At 27.3% G+C, this 17,009-nt stretch overlaps 1 protein-coding gene across 1 annotated transcript in view; it reads left to right on the top strand.

The window, feature by feature from the left end:
* The window catches only part of LOC122269195 (uncharacterized), a 331,999-nt gene that overhangs the window by 260,650 nt on the left and 54,340 nt on the right, over positions 1-17,009 (top strand). The window contains exon 4 of the mRNA XM_087152142.1: positions 11,185-11,469. Coding sequence (XP_087008268.1) covers positions 11,185-11,469 — 285 coding nt within the window. The remainder of the gene's footprint in view (positions 1-11,184; positions 11,470-17,009) is intronic.

Here is a 17,009-nt window from a genome sequence, read left to right as displayed (position 1 = left end):
TGCTAAAAATATCATAAGATCGTTATAAAGAAGAAGAAAAGAATTATGTAATTATATTTACAAAATGAGATTAAAAATATTTTTCCAGTGTGTATAGTGTGACTATTTAGGAAAAACTTAATCATATTTAAAATTTCAGAACAGCAAAATTTTTATTATTTAAAAAAATAATTTTATCAGAATTCTTTCTTTATCATGAGGACGTATTTAATATTTTTAATTTTGATTTAATGTAAAATTAAACTACACGGGAACCAAATACCCTACAGATGTAGTACAATGTAATACTTTCAAGTATTAATTCATTACACAAAAAAGGAAAGAGTAGCGTATATAAGCTACAATTTTTAATAATTAAAATATTCATTGGTATTGTCTTGTAATTTAAAATATTATTTGCTAATTAAAATATAAATGTTACTCAGTTCACGAATTACTATTTTATAATACACTAGGGGGCAAGTTCCTGAAATTACGGTAAGAAATACTGGCACCCAGACCATCCGTAAAATTCATTTAACCATAAAATCTATTTTATCGTAAAATTTAATACCCTAGTTTTTACGGTACTGTTTATTTATTACTGCGATTTAATAATTTTAAAGTAAAACTTACTGTAAAATCATTGAAGTGTGAAAAAATTGTTCTTGTTTGCTCTTCTCACGTCCAAACAGTTCCTTTAAAATTATATTAAGATCTATTTATAATTATGATAGTTTAAAATAACATTTAAAATCAAAGGTATACTGTTAAAACAGAATTTACTAAGTTTTACAACTGTAATCAAATATTTTCGCTTAGTAAACAATCTGACAAATTAAACACAATTTGTACATGCATAACCTGATCTTTTATTAACCATTATAATTTAGCGGATCTTCTTAACTGTAATTCACAGTAGTTTATTATAGTAATTTGCACCAAAAATAATAATTACAAAACGGTTAAAAAATTTAGACACCATTTTGGATAAGTTTATCCTAAACTGTAGCATAATAAGGAAATTTCATAGAATTACTCCATAATAAAGAAACAACTCTTTTAAATTTAAATACTTAATTGTGAAAACAATCAAAATCAAAATCATAATAATAACAATAGATAATAGCAATCGTAAATAATAATAGTAGAGTAGAATAAAAAAAATATTAAAGGTAAAAGCCTTTAAATTACGGATACAAAAATATTTTATACGAAAGCAATAGTTCAATGACTTTTTTTTAATTTCATTTTGATGAAAACCAAAAAAATAAGGCTAACTGGATAATATCGTGTGATTTTCCTGCCAATAAAAATGTATCGAAAACAAAATAGAAACTGTAACAGAGTATTTAATTAAATTAATTGATCACGTTACGTCACGGTTTTGTTAGAATATGAGACTATACTGTATTTTTATTATATATAGGGAAATTTTCTACAAAAATACCAATGCATGAAGAAAATTAGCTCTACCCTAAGCTTTCTTTAAAAGAAGTAATGAGTGTAAAATTGCAACTAAACCTGTAAATTACTACCCGTACTAAAACTATTTTCAAGCATTTATTAGTGTTGGAGCTATTAATACAGATATCTGTTAGAGGAAACACATTTAGTGGCCCGATTCCACCCGAACCCGAGTCTTATTATCAGAACGTGAGATCTATAGGATTTATTTAATCATTTATTGTGTTATTCTATTTTATTTCGAATTATTTCATTTATTTATTGAGATCAAACTCTCTATTTAATATGTCTAGATAAAAGCCAAAATTCGAGAAGTTAAAAATTTTAAAAAAAATGTGTTATTGATATTACTTATTTATGAACTAAGGTATATTATGAAGGAAATTTTGGAGCGTGTTGATGTAGAATATCTTCATCAATTAGTTAAACCAAATTTCCGTGTTTGTTTATATTATTTACACAATACCATTGTTTAGATTGAAAGAAAATAAGTCTAGATAAAATAATGATTTACGAACAATGAGCGATTTAATATGTCTAGATATCAATTTTATGAACGATTTAATATGTCTAGATATCAATTTTATGAACGATTTAATATGTCTAGATAAAAGATAAAATTCGCGAAGATAAAAATTTAAAAAAAATATGTTATTGATATAACTTATTTATGGACTAAGGAATATTATGAAGGAAATTTTGGAGCGTGTTGATGTTGGATAACTTTATCAATTAGTTAAACCAAATTTCCGTGTTTGTTTATATTATTTTCACAATACTATTGTTTAAGTTAAAATAAAATTATATTCAACTTAACACCTCATTACGGTTTCAGCAAAGTTGTGCTAAATTATGGTTTGACATAGAACCGATTTTTATTTAAACAATATTATACCTCCCTAATTTTTTACGATTAATAATTTCTTTATTTCATTATTCATTTTGATATTTCTTGTATTATTTATTTTGTTGTTTATTTACACTTAAGAACTGGACCATAAACCAAACAGTTGTAGTAGCTTTCCAATCAATTGCAAAAGTACACAATGGGGATTCTGGAAATAGAGCAAAAATGGGTCAAAATAGCTGCGTAACAACCAATAGTCAAATTTGAAAACCTAGTGTTTTCGAAACCGAAACAGTAGTTCATTTCTCATTCGTGAGTAAAATGCGAAGTCCCGAAATTGAAGTGGAGAGCGAAATGAGAAAGAGAGACGTTCATTGGCTGCCTGCAATATTCAAACCAAACACCGCCGGGATCGTAGTAGGATGCTCAAACTACCATAGTTGTACACACTAGTCCAGGAAGTTTTATATAGTATAGCCACCACAATGACACATCACTATAAACAGCTTCTAACACTTAATTTACTGTAGTGTTTAACCATAGTGGTTAGATCACCCTAGTACAAACACTGAAGTCCTAGGTTTGAATCCTGCCGACAACCAACGTGCATCTCTCTCACACATTTCTTCTTCCACATAAATTTTGAGACTGTTTTTTGGGATTTTCAAATTTTTTAGTTTAATTTTTTTAGTTCAGAAGCTATTTTAACACATTTTTCAGAAACCTTTTTGTTTACAATATAACTGCACAAAATGATTCTTTATCTTCTTCACCAGAAGTTAAAAATCTTTTCAACTTAATCACGTGCTCTTTACGTCATCCAAACTAGTTCAATTTCTTATAACCGTTGTTGAACAGCCGACCCAATTTTTAGGTTTACGACAACTAATGTTCAACTCCAAACGACTTCATTGAAAAATTTGGAGGAGGTAATAATGTTTTAACTAATCTGCGTATAAAGAACAATATGCAGCGGCCTCCCTGGCGATATGCAAAGCGTGGAGGTAGCGGGTTCGAATCCCGCTTTTACCCCAGATGTATCTTCGTGCTGTCCTCTTCCTGTATTGAGCTATCTGTCCTTCTATTTGAAAAAGGTTTATGAGCCTAAATGGAGCACACAAGCCTACAAATGAATGTAATTTCAATAAACCAATAAATAAACAATGCATAAAAATTAAAAATAAATTGAATGAAAATAACGAATGCAGTTTTGCTACTTTTTTGTTTGTTTGTAAAAAAATGTTTTTCTCATTGAAAAATTTGTACAAGATAAAGAGTTGATATTTAATCTATAAAAAAGAAAAAGAAAGCACTACATTTTTTATATTAAGTAGCTTTTAACAAGTATTTAATGTTAAGTAACTTTTGCACCATTGAAATTATCGTTAACCTCGTAAATGTCAAATATAAGTGAAATTGAAATCATTTTCAAATATTAGCGACTTCCAATCCCATGTTTTACATCATTTACAGCAAGTTCTTTTTTATATCTGCTAAATGAAACTTGCGTATTCGGTATAGAGAAGAAAAATCGATTTTTTAATAAGAATAAAAAAAATGCACGGATATCAATATGATTAGGAAATCTCATTAGTGTAGAGCATAAATTTAACTAAAACCTTGATATTATAAGATTAATTTGACTAAAATCTTTAAAGTAGGATTAAATTTTTTGTTTACATATTTTAAACGTTTTACATTAAACTCAGAAATTGTATTTTAAAGTTATTAATGAATAAAAAATCTCAGGCGGCAAAATTTTAATAAGATGTATCAAATAAAATGGAAATAACAAGCATGAATTTAAAATTTCTAGAAATTAAGCATTTATTTTTTATTTCGTTTCATTTTTCCTTATTTTGCTGTAAAAGGCTTTGAGAAAGAAAAAATGCAATTTTGAATTTTTCGCTAATAAAATTTTCATTTTAAATTTACATAAATATCTATGAATAATAAATCATACGTATGAATAATAAAACAATAAAATTACGAGCACTTAAATTAAAGGATTCAATTTTTTCTCCGTTTCTTGGTCTTAAACGCTTTGAAAATCTAAGAAATACAACTTTAAATTTTCTGTAAATAAATGAAACTTGTATATTCTGTTAAAAGAAAATTTTCTTAATAAAAAATTTTAAAAAATGCGGAGATTTTTGTAAGATTTATTTTAAAGGATAAATGTGACTAAAATCTTGTTAAAATAATAAAATCTCGATTTTATTATATTGTTAACGCAATGTCAGGGTTTTGCATTGAACTGGGAAATTGCTGTTTTAAGTTATTTATAAATAGAAAACTGCAGATTGCAAATTTTAATGAAGTGCATTAAATAAAACGAAAATAGCAAGAATGGGTTAAAAATTGCCTGAAATTATTTAAATTCAACTAAAAATAAGCATTTAATTTTTTTTTCGGATTCAATGTTCTCTATTTTGCTATAAAGTGCTTTAAGAAGGAAAAAATGCAATTTTGAATTTTTCGTAAATAAAATTTATTTCTTAAATTTTCACATGTTACCTATGAATAATAAATACTAAAAAGTAAGAACAGTAAATTTACGAGCACTGAAATTAAAGTTTTAAATTTTTCCTCCGTTTCTTTGAATTAAGCACTTTGGAAATCTAAAAATGCAAGTTTTCGGTAAATAAATGTGCATAATATTTTTTTAAAAGGCATACTATTAAAAATAATGAAGAAACAATCAAAACAGTTAAAATAAGAACGTTTTAACTAAGCATTCAATTTTAATTGGATGACTTGTTTAATTTTAATTGGATGATATGTTTAATTTTAATTAATTCTCAAGCGTTCCTTAAGCGTTTATTTTTTATTGATTTATTTATTTAATTTTGATTAATTCCTATTGTTCTCTATTTTGTTGTAAGCGTTTTATTGCTTTATTGAAATTTCATACATTTACAGGCTTTTGTGCTCAATTTAGGCTTCTAAACCTTTGTCAATTAGAAAGACAATAGAACAACTCTGAACAACTCAGAGATGGACATCCCACAGAATATATCCAGGGATACGAGGGGATTCGAACCCAGCTCTACTTTTCAAAAGAGCTTTGAAAACTTAAAATACTTTTCTGAATTTTCAATAACTGAAAAGTGCTTCTTATATTACAATTCCATAAATTGCGTATCAATAATAGTGAATTAAAAAAAGAAAAAACAGCAACAGAATTTTATGGTAATACCAAAATGCATACATCCAACGAGGAACTTTCTCTTCGCATTCCAATTTTCAAAACTATCATTAAAAGAAAACTTATTATTATTTGACTAATACTAATTAAAAATTTAATTTAATTACTTTATCTGATTGTAACTGCACTTTAACTATTACTGACATCAAGTCGTAACATTGTAGAAATAGTAAGAAATAATTAATTCTTAAATTACATCCGCATCTATCAGTGTTTACCATATCTTCGAACTTATTATTGATCATATTCAACATGAGTTTGAAAATTCCTTGATTAAATTCTGAATAATAGAACCATACTTATCGTTCAATTACTCTAACATTTAGGCATTCCATAAATTTCCTATGAATGCTATTTATTCAAGGTATTAGAAACCTGTCTCATCATTTCCATTCCGTTAACCCCCGAACTATGATGTTATCAGAATTTGAGTACAACGTGACTTATAATTCCCCCTGATTCGTGATGCTGCTTGAACAAAATGTATTATTGTCTGTGCTATTGCATTAACTACTAAAGTGTAGCATGTTCCAAAATGTCACCAATTGTAAACGACATGACGTCAAGAAGTATCTAGCCAATGAAACAGTAGCAGCTATTTAAGGAACTATTACAAATCACTTTCTAATTTCGGAAATAAATTCACGTGAATATTTAGCAAATTTTTATTATACCCACTTTTTTCTTTGTATTTTCCTACTACGATTATAAAAAAAAACTCTACAATGTAATGCAATATATATATATATATATATATATATATATATATATATATATATATATATATATATATATATATATATATATATATATATATATATATATATATATATATGTTACCGGCAAAGTATGAAATCCGGCATTGTATAGAATGCCTAAAATTAGCCGGCAAAGTATGAAATGATTTATGTTTCACACATTGCCTAGGCATTCTAAGGAATGCCAAATGAGAGACCGGTAAAATATTAAATATATCTACGATTCGTCAAAATGTCATTCAAAAATGACAAATTCAAAACGTCATCCGATTTGATATTAATTTATTCCTGGATATAATTACATTTATTCGATATTTTAATTCTTACTGACGATAGATTACATTTATTCGATATTTTAATACTTACTGACGATAGATTACATTTATTCGATATTTTAATACTTACTGACGATAGATTACATTTATAAGATATTTTAATACTTACTGACGATAGATTACATTTATTCGATATTTTAATACTTACTGACGATAGATTACATTTATTCGATATTTTAATACTTATTGACGATAGATTACATTTATTCGATATTTTAATACTTACTGACGCTAGATTACATTTATTCGATATTTTAATACTTACTGACGATAGATTTCATTTATTCGATACTTTTATACTTACTGACGATAGATTACATTTATAAGATATTTTAATACTTACTGACGATAGATTACTTTATTCAATATTTTAATACTTACTGACGATAAATTACTTTATTCGATATTTTAATACTTACCGACGATAAATTACTTTATTCGATATTTTAATACTTACTGACGATAGATTAGAAGAAACATCAGTGTTTGGAGTATTGGGCAAATATATACCGGGCAATGGCACTTGACATTAAAAAAATGTCAGTGTAGGGTATACCGGGCAGTGGCACTGAATTTTAAAAAAACTTCAGTGTAGGATATACCGGGCAGTGGCACTTGACCTTAAAAAAACATCATTGTACGGTATACCGGGCAAATGTATACCGGGCAGTTGCACTGAACCTTAAAAAAAACATCAGTTTAGGGTATACCGGGCAAATGTATAACGAGCAATGGCACTTAACCTTACCGGGTACTTGACCTTGAAAAAAAACATCAGTGTAGGATAGTGCCAGCGACAACAAAGAAAACTTTCATTTCTTTTTTGGTTTAGTAAATAAAAAAAAATATGAAGCATGTGGGCTGTCATAATCATGGAAGCGTAAACGCACATGATTATTAACAAAATCTTTAAAAAAAAAAAAAGCTGAAACTAACTAGACTATAAGTTGGGAAGAATTGAAAGATTAAAAGCGAATTGTTCGTATCAGCAAAGTGTTTTATATTATGTTCTAATTATACTTGTGCAGGGTCAATAATAATAACTTTATTCGTTGTTATTTTTTTATAACCGTCGTTGAACAGCCGAACCAATTTTATGAGTTTACGACTACTAATGTTCAACTCCATAGCCTTGTAATTTTGAACCCAATTCAGAAGACAAGGGAACTTCTGGATCGAGTATTGGGAGAAATTTGCCTTCGTGGAGGACTTTTTGATAGAGCTAACCAGCATTTGCGTTACATGGAGAGGAAGACCACGAGAACCTCCCACAGTTAGCCTGACGGCAAGAGGTATTCGTTGTTATGGTCATTTATTGAAAAATAATCATTAGTCGTGTTGTTATGCTTTTCAAGTATAATCAGAAAAGCGTATTCGAAGAGCAGAAGAACGCGTTGATGACAGTATTGAAGGAAATAACATTGAAAGAATGTGTAGAAAGCGTGATGTCATATATGTATTTTTTTAAGTTATTCTATTACAAGTCGTTCTTTATTTCAATTTAATTCAATTTTTGGTAATTTATTATTAGGAGAAAATTTTGAATTTTTAAATAGGAATTAGTTTTAAAGATTTTAATAATTGACTCAAATTCTTAAGATATAACGCCATAGCACATTTCAAATAGGTTTAACTTGGTATCGAGCACGGTGAGTGAGCATTGCAATCTTTGGTGTTTGGGAAGCGTCAGCATACCATCAGATTACACTATAGTTATTTTAATTTCTTAAACATACATTGTTTTGAACTTTTATGCTGTTTTACAATATAAAAAGTAAACCAAAATGACCTAAGTGCTTTTTAACGCTTTTTTTTAAATTAATTACGATATTAGACACAAACTACTTTTTTAACGCAATAAAGAAATACCGATTTCAAAAATTTTTACACATGTGATTTAGCACTCACCGTTTCTCGACGGATCCTAGAAAATATATCCCAATATATTAACGAAAAGACGTTTTAAAATTTTGTTCCCGAATTTAGGTATTTTTTTTTCTAAAGGAGAATTAAACGATTATTTTTTTACAGTTCTCCCATACATTAAAAAAAAAATTTGTAAATTATTTTCAATTACTTAATTTAATAGTAATCAAAAATTTCGAATTTTGTATAATTTTTATAAAAACAAAAAATTTTATATCATATTTATCAACATAATTTTATGAAACAACAGTGAACATTTGAACGAAATCCATTGAATTGTTTTCGGGAACTATAAAATCAAATCATTAGCTGTCATTAAGTTGGTATAGGTTCTGGAGAAATCAAATTATATTTTTTCCAGACCAATTAATTCTACTTTTAATTATTTATTTACTTTTTCTGCTTTTTACAAAAATTGGCCAAAAGTTATTCACATTTTTGTACATCAATTTTCTTTGACATATATTTTTCTTTTAGACTACCGTTCACCAAATTTGTCAACATTTGTTTAAACTGATTTAAGCAGATTACAAAAATCTTTGCATAAATTAGAGTTATCCTCCCTCCTATCACCTAATAAAAAATTGGCAATAATATTAACCTCTTTATCATAAACTAAGCTCTTCGAAGCAAAATCAAAATATTGTTTGAATTTAAATCAAGCTTCCTTAAAATCCTTCAAGTAGTAAAACTGATACAGAATTTTAAAACGAAAATAAAATTTCTCCTCTACATTAACAAAATTATACATAAAAGAAAAAAATAGGCTCAGAAATGAAACAAATTATGACGAAAATTTCATCCCACTCCGGTTACTCCATTTGTTGCCAGATTCTCTATTCCCGTTCAATTTCATGTCTCCCAAACTCTATCCATTCTTCTTTTTTTATCCGAATTCCCGAAATCTCACTTCAACGTAAAAATCCCAGTTATGCAAATTCAAATCTATCGTTTCATATTATGTCATTACTTTTATTCTATCCGGTAGGATTTGGGAAAAGTTAGATCTTGAGTTAAGAGTGACAGCCGAAGAACCGACTTTTCCAGGATATCTACACCTCACCCCCTTCCTGCAATTTTTCCATTTGGGAAACAACCCCTCTTTCGTTCTATTCCTCCGATTAAAGAATACTTTTACCCGACAGGAGCTGTAATTCATATCATGAAAGATATGTGCGTGTATCCCATCTGGTTGAGAAAGAGGGAATTGTGGGATAGGGAGTTGGTAATTCCTGCGAGATTAGATACGTAACTGAATATCTTTTCTTTCCCGGAGTTGTTGATTTGAAAGTAATTACTTTAATAATACTTTCATATGGAGTTGTGAGATTTTGGGGCTTCTTTTTGAAAATCTTGATGAAACTTGCAATTTTTGTGATGGATCTTCTTCTAATTGAAGTTGCGTGCTTTGCTTTGGTGTGTTACTTAGATTCTGTAGTTATTTGTTCTAAACAAGCATTATAGTTTTTGGTGGAGTTTTTTCGTGATTTTGTTTGTTTTAAAACAACTAAAACAATTTTATTAAAAATTTGATTGAAGAGCATTATTGGTCAAATTTTTTACAACTATTTGTACCTCAATTTTCTTTAAAATCTATTTTTCCTTTGGGCACTCGATTACCAAATTTTAATCCCTTATTTAAACTGATGTCTCTCAATGAGACTTTAAATATCCCTTGCTAAATTAGAGCTATCCTATGTCTTTTCGTCTAATAAAAAATTGGTAATAGCATTGCATAAAATATTTATCCTGAACGAAGTAAAATCAAAATAATTTTGGAAATCAAATGAGGTTCATTTAAAATCCTTCAAGTAATAAAATTATCAAATGCATAAAACAAAAATAAAATGAAATATTTTTCACTTACACTTATAAAATCGTGCATGGAAGAAAATTGAACTGTAATTCGTATAAGGAACGAAATGTGCGTGTATCCCATCTGATTGGGAAAGAGGAATTGTGAGATAGCGAATTGGTAATTCCTGAGAGATTAGATACGTAACTGAATATCTTTTCTTTTCCAGAGTTGTTGATTTTAAAATAATTACTTTAATAATATACTTTCATATGGAGTTGTGAAATTTTGGGGCTTCTTTTTGAAAATCTTGATGAAATTTGCAATTTTTGTGATGGATCTTCGCTGAGTGCTTGCTTTGTTGTCTTACTCAGCTTCTGTAGTCATTTGTTCTAAACAAGTATTATAGATTTTGTTGGAGTTTTTTCGTGATTCTATTTATTTTTTTAAAAACAAATAAAACAACTTCATTAAAAATTTGATTGTAAAACATTACTGATCTAATTTTTTGCAACTATTTGTACCTCAATTTCCTTTAAAATCTATTTTTCCTTCGGGCACTCGATTACCAAATTTGTCACCACTTATTTAAACAGATATCTATCAATGAAACTTCAGATATCCCTGGACGAATTCGGGTTATCCTATGGCTTTTCGGCTAATAAAAAATTGGTAATAATATTACCACAAACTCTTAACAACGCTATACCTAATTTTTTGGTTTTATTAACCAAAATTATGTTGTTGTTTTTTTTTCAGAAATGTCATTTCCATACAGTACGGTAACTAGAATTATTTTCTCCGTGTAGTATTCATGCAAATATCCATGCATCCGTATTATCAGTAATAAAAATTAATCTTTTTTGCAGAACCGAGAGGTGTACGTGCCGCAAATGCAACAGGTTCTACTGTTCAAGTTTGCTGGACTCGCCCAGAATATGGCCAAGTCTTGGGATACATTGTTAAGTACAGGGAAGTTCAGAATCCTCACGGGGCGCCCTCTTTTCTAAACATAACCTCTGATGCAACATCGAAATGCTCAACGCTTGTTGAATTGAAACCCTGGACAGATTATGAGTTTCGTGTGTACGGCTGGAATAGATTCGAAACTGGTCAAGGAAGTACTGTGGGCAGCTTTGGAACTAGACCTGATTGTAAGTATTGTTTTGTTTATTGTATTTTTATGTTATTTGAGGGACCTTTAATCTGTCAATGGGCGCTCTATAGCACAGTCCATTGTATTAGGTTTGCAAAAGTTCATATGCGATCACAATTGCGTCAAACAATGTATAAATTTGCAGTTTTGATTAAACTGGTTGTAAAAGAAACTGGCCATTAAGAGTTTCGTAAAAGCATTGTAAGCAGCTGATTTAACAACTGAAGTTCATGCAAAACTTAAGTATTTGGTCTCCTAACAGCTCTAATACCAATCTGACAAAAATGTACAAGCAGCAACAGGATTTGTTAGATGCATTCTGGAGAAAATTGTCTAAAGACTATTTATTACAATTAAGATCATTTCATCAAGTTCGAAACTCTCATGTTCATGTTGAAAATGTTGCGTTGCTTCACGAAGATATAAGACCAAGAAGTGTGGAGACGAACTCTGGTTACTAATTAAAGGATGGAAAAGTTCGCAATTGTACTTAACGTTCTGATGACAAGGAGATATCTCACCCTGTTCAAACCTGTTATCTCTTTAGAGGTTGACCAGAGAGGCGAGGATGTTCGAAACGCAAGTGCATAACCTGCTTTTCTATGTTTATTTCATTTAGTTTACTTCTCTTATCTTTCTTGTTTTGGCAACACTTTTAGATACCTTTTTGTGCTTGTTGACAGTTTGCATGATTAAAGTTTTGTTCCATATTAGGTTTAAAGAGTGTTGTATATAATTAAGAACACATAGGCTTATGTACAATACACAGTGGATTAGCCTTCTACTTTGCTTAATAGTGAAGCACAAAGATAAAAAGAAATTTTCATTGGAGTCAAGTTCAAATTTAAAACATGAGCCCAGGAAGCATTTTTAAGTTAGCGGATAGCAACTAATTTTAGGAATCTGTTGGTCGGGATCTTTTATCTGAAGTTGGCTCTCTTCAATATTACTGTTGTTGTTGCTTTTTTAGTGTCAATTTTTATTTTGACTTTTTTTTATTTTAAAGGAAAAGTATCTGGTATTTACTCTTTTTTATTTTTCATTACAAAACAACTTATATGACTTTTTTTTGCATGCTAATTTTCTTGACGCTGTGATTCTTTATACTTTTATTGAGCATGATTTTCTTTATTTTTTTAATAGGATTCAAATAGGATTTAATAGGATATCAGATATCTTGTACCATTTCCAGCATTTTTTTAACAGACTAAATAAATTTTATAATCTTCATAAAACACTTAAGAAAAAATAAAGCATTTTAGATACGATAAATTAATTATTCGATGAATAAAAAGTTATTTCACATTTAAAACAAATATATTATATGAAAATTTTATGAAATTGGTTAAGCAAATCAAATACGTTTACATTATAAGCTATTTAAAAATCCTCTCAAACATGCATTCAAAATAAGCCGAAGTGAAAAACGGAATGATTAACCTTAAATATAATTTATTTAATATAATGCAATTTAATAGAGATTAAATAAAATCAATAAAAAGTGATTAGGAAACAAAAATACAATATGTAAATTTATGAGGTTGCATAAGGCTAATAATATGATTTAATATAAAATTTAATCTATTTATAAATTGCATCTTCTATCTAAGTTTTAAAATATATGGCTTTTTTTATTCGAAATAAATTCAATTAGTTCTAAGAAATCCATAAAACTTTTCAGTAATCAGAAAATTTCTAATTGTATTATGAACAATACTTTTGAATACAACTACTATCTTCTGAAAATAAATGTAAAGCACTAACAAATATTTCTTAATAAACTTTCAGCCTCAAATATTTCCCGAACCTGTCCTACTGTCAGATCAATGATTAATCATTTTCAGGAATTTTACCATCATCAATTCTTTCTTAAAAAAAAAGGTATGAAAAGTTTTTCTAAAAATAGAAATGAATAACGGAGAATTGGAAAATAATTTACTTAATTTAAGAAGAATGTTTAATTTTCTTTCTGCAAAACTCATTAATCATTTTTTTCCTGATTATTTTTCTTTTCTTAGAAAGTTTCAATAAATATAAAGTAAAAATTAAAAATATTCACAAAAAAATATGAGTGATTTTTTTTAATAAAAAAAACAAAGCATTTATCAAATTTTAAGTTCCGCATCTTTTTAAGAGAAAGTAATCATTACGAAAGCTTCATTCAAAATCTATTAACAAATAGTTACACTTTGCATTAATAAAAATGTAAAGTAATTGTCATTATATTTATTTTATACTTTTTAAAAAAAAATACTTTTTATAAGTTTTTAAACTTAAAAAAAGAATATATATATATATATATATATATATATATATAAATATATTTAGAATTAATTTTAACCGTGCTTTAGATGCGAAATATTGAAAATTTAAAACTTAAAAAACAGTAAATGCATATTACAATAATTTAATCAACGTCAAATTCTAATTGATCCAATGATAAGGAACTCATACTTTTAAATATTTTATTGCTTTACATACAAATACAATATAGCATAATAAGGCTAGAAAGATCTGCTAATGCTTTAGAACTTTCTTAATATTAATATAATTAATATTTTATAATTAATAATTTATTTTGTTTTAAAATAAAAATATATTTGCCTTATCTTAGAAAATTTATCTATTAGCCTTATCTTATTTGCCTTATCTTTTAAATATATTTGCCTTATCTTAGGTACATATTACCTTAAAAACATTATTATTATTAAACAGATTTCTCTAAGAATTACATTCATTAAATTTCATTTCTTTAATTCAATGATTATTTTCGCACAAATGGCTAAAAAGACTTCCAAAAGAATATTTTAACCATATATTAATAAGAAAGATTTAAAAGATTCTCTACTTTTTGAGAAAGCAAAGCTGATATCAGTCGCGTATCACTTAAGAAACACTTTTTACGAACTAAGATGTTCAAAACAATTTATAATTTAAAAGAAAATGGCTTTTTGCAATCCATCTATTATTATGCAATAGATGGTTGCCACCATAAGCTTTATCTTATAAATATCTCCCAAAAAATTAAGTGAACATGATTCACTGAAAATTATGGTAAAATAACTGGCAGCTGTCTGTCCATCCGATTAACCGTAAAGTTTACGGTAAAGAGCATTTTTTTTCCTTTATGGTTTTGAAACCATTTATAAAAAGTATGGTTATAAAACGATGAATATAAAACTATACGGTTTTTTAACCATTTGCAACTAGCATTTTTCAAAACCGTAAAAAAAATAATTATCTAACTAGGCATAGGAGCTCGGTTTTTCGTAATATAATGGTAATTAGAGAGTACCGGACACTGGAAATTCTCCATGTGGTGAAGGATATTGAAGAAATATTGTGGTGTCATTACTAGGATTCGAACTCCAGTTCTGCCGGCCATGAGATTGACAGATAAGCCCGCTCGGCTATCATATGTACGACGTTGCATAGAACTAAGTAGCTTCATTAGGTGGTTCTAATTGGTGAGATAAAATTCTGGTTGTTTAACCGTAATAGATGAGAGCAGTCAATAAACAGTTTTTCTCTAACAGTTTGATTACCATTTTATTTATGGTAATTTGACTGTTTTGATTAAATATGGTAAAATAACCATTCAACAAATTGTTATTTAACCATTTTTTCCGAGAAATTTCTAACAGTGTTGTTTGAGATTTGAGTTGTCTATTCATCATGAATTGTGCTTGAATTATGACAAGCAAATCTTTAAATTAATCAATCAATTCTATAATCATTTTAAAAAATCCGCTGCTTTAGGAACAAAACTATTTCCAGATCTGAAATCATCCGAATTAGGCAAGATCAGGAATTTGTATAAATGCAACAAAAGATTCGTTCATCAGTATTATAAAATTTTTTAAATAACACTATTAGCAAATTATTGACCAAATTAAATTAAGATTAGATAATGCTTTTACTAATTTAAGCTGCAATGGTTCTGAAAATTTATCATTGTTTCCTAAATTACAATTCATATTAATCTTCATTAAAAAAACTAATCACAATAATTCGCTTTTAAACTTGCTATTTGAATATTTCATTTGAAAAAGACACTTATTGGCTAGTTTTCTTTTTTTTTATTCTATGCAAAGTCTATTGTACTTTAAAAATAAATTTTGCAAAGAATAAATCTTTGAAAGCCAAGCTGATATTTTGGTATAAAATAAAATGATATAATATACAATGCTCTATAAGTATTTCTGGGAAACTTCTTAAAATATATTCCACGAATTTTTTTTTTCTTTCTTAAGAAAATCAATCGCGAAATAGGAATTTTCATACAAAATATAGTTCATTTTTTGCTTTTGCTTTTTTTTTTACTCTAGTTCCAGGGTTACGTTCATATCAGATTCGTAATCCGAGAAAAAATATTCAAATCATTTGTTGAAGTATATGAATATTTAATGCTGAAAAAGTAGTTTTCAGAAATGGGAAATCTTGCCAAGTTTGATATTATCCTAGATAATATGGGAAGCCATAAATAATTTTCCTCATTTTTACATAACTAGTGCAGAAACTTTTTTATAAAAAAAAAGCTAATGCGAAATATGTCTCTAATATAAAGCAAGTTTCAAAGAAAAGCTCTATGAGTTGCAATCAAAATTGAAAATTCTGAAATAAGTTATTTCTATGTCAAAAATTTATTTCATTATCAAACTAAAAATTATTATCACAAATAATATAAAACAAATATTATATGATTGCGTCAATAATGATAAAATTCATTAATTTCAGGCAGTTTTCGTTCATAAAGTTTTATGTTTTAATAGTTATGGTATTAATTGAAAATTCCGACTTTTTGCGAATGACGTTATTTATGAAGTTTATTCCTATGAGCCTAAAAAGCGTATTGAAAAGTGATGTTTGAGCTTAGTTTCTGCATTTTAATTAAGGAATTATTTTCATTAATTACTTATGAATTAAACCATAATCACGTCGCAAATTATAATCTTTCATGCGTTTTTTAATATTTTTACCTTAACTGTTAATCTTAATAAGATTTACACAACAATATAGGTTTCTATAGTAATATTTTGTACTTTCAGGATTTCATTTGAAAAATTGCTCTTGTTATATATGTATATATATATATATATATATATATATATATATATATATATATATATATATATATATATATATATATATATATATATATATATATATATATATATATATATATATATATATATATATATATATATATAAATTATAGACTTGCAAACAGTTTGACCCTTGACCCTTAAAGTTGAGATTAGAAAGTTAGTAAAACTAAAAATTTGATTTTGACCCATTTTATCAAAATATAATTCAGATTTTGTTTCCAAGAATTTATTAGACTTTATCGATAGGGGGAACTTGACTAAAAAAACTGTAAAAATTCTTTCTTCAGTTTTAAAACGAATTTTGCAAATTCTAATAAATTAATAATCTTAATAAAAATAATAATTATATTTACGAATTTCATATTTAATTGGATTGTACGCAAATAATGTGAATAAATTAATTTGATTAAACACATTGAAATCTATCTCA

This window comes from Parasteatoda tepidariorum, chromosome 9, assembly GCF_982258835.1.
Source record: "Parasteatoda tepidariorum strain Cologne lab strain chromosome 9, Ptep-v5.0, whole genome shotgun sequence".
Lineage (NCBI taxonomy): Eukaryota > Metazoa > Arthropoda > Arachnida > Araneae > Theridiidae > Parasteatoda > Parasteatoda tepidariorum.
This window is presented reverse-complemented; position numbering and strand designations above follow the sequence as displayed.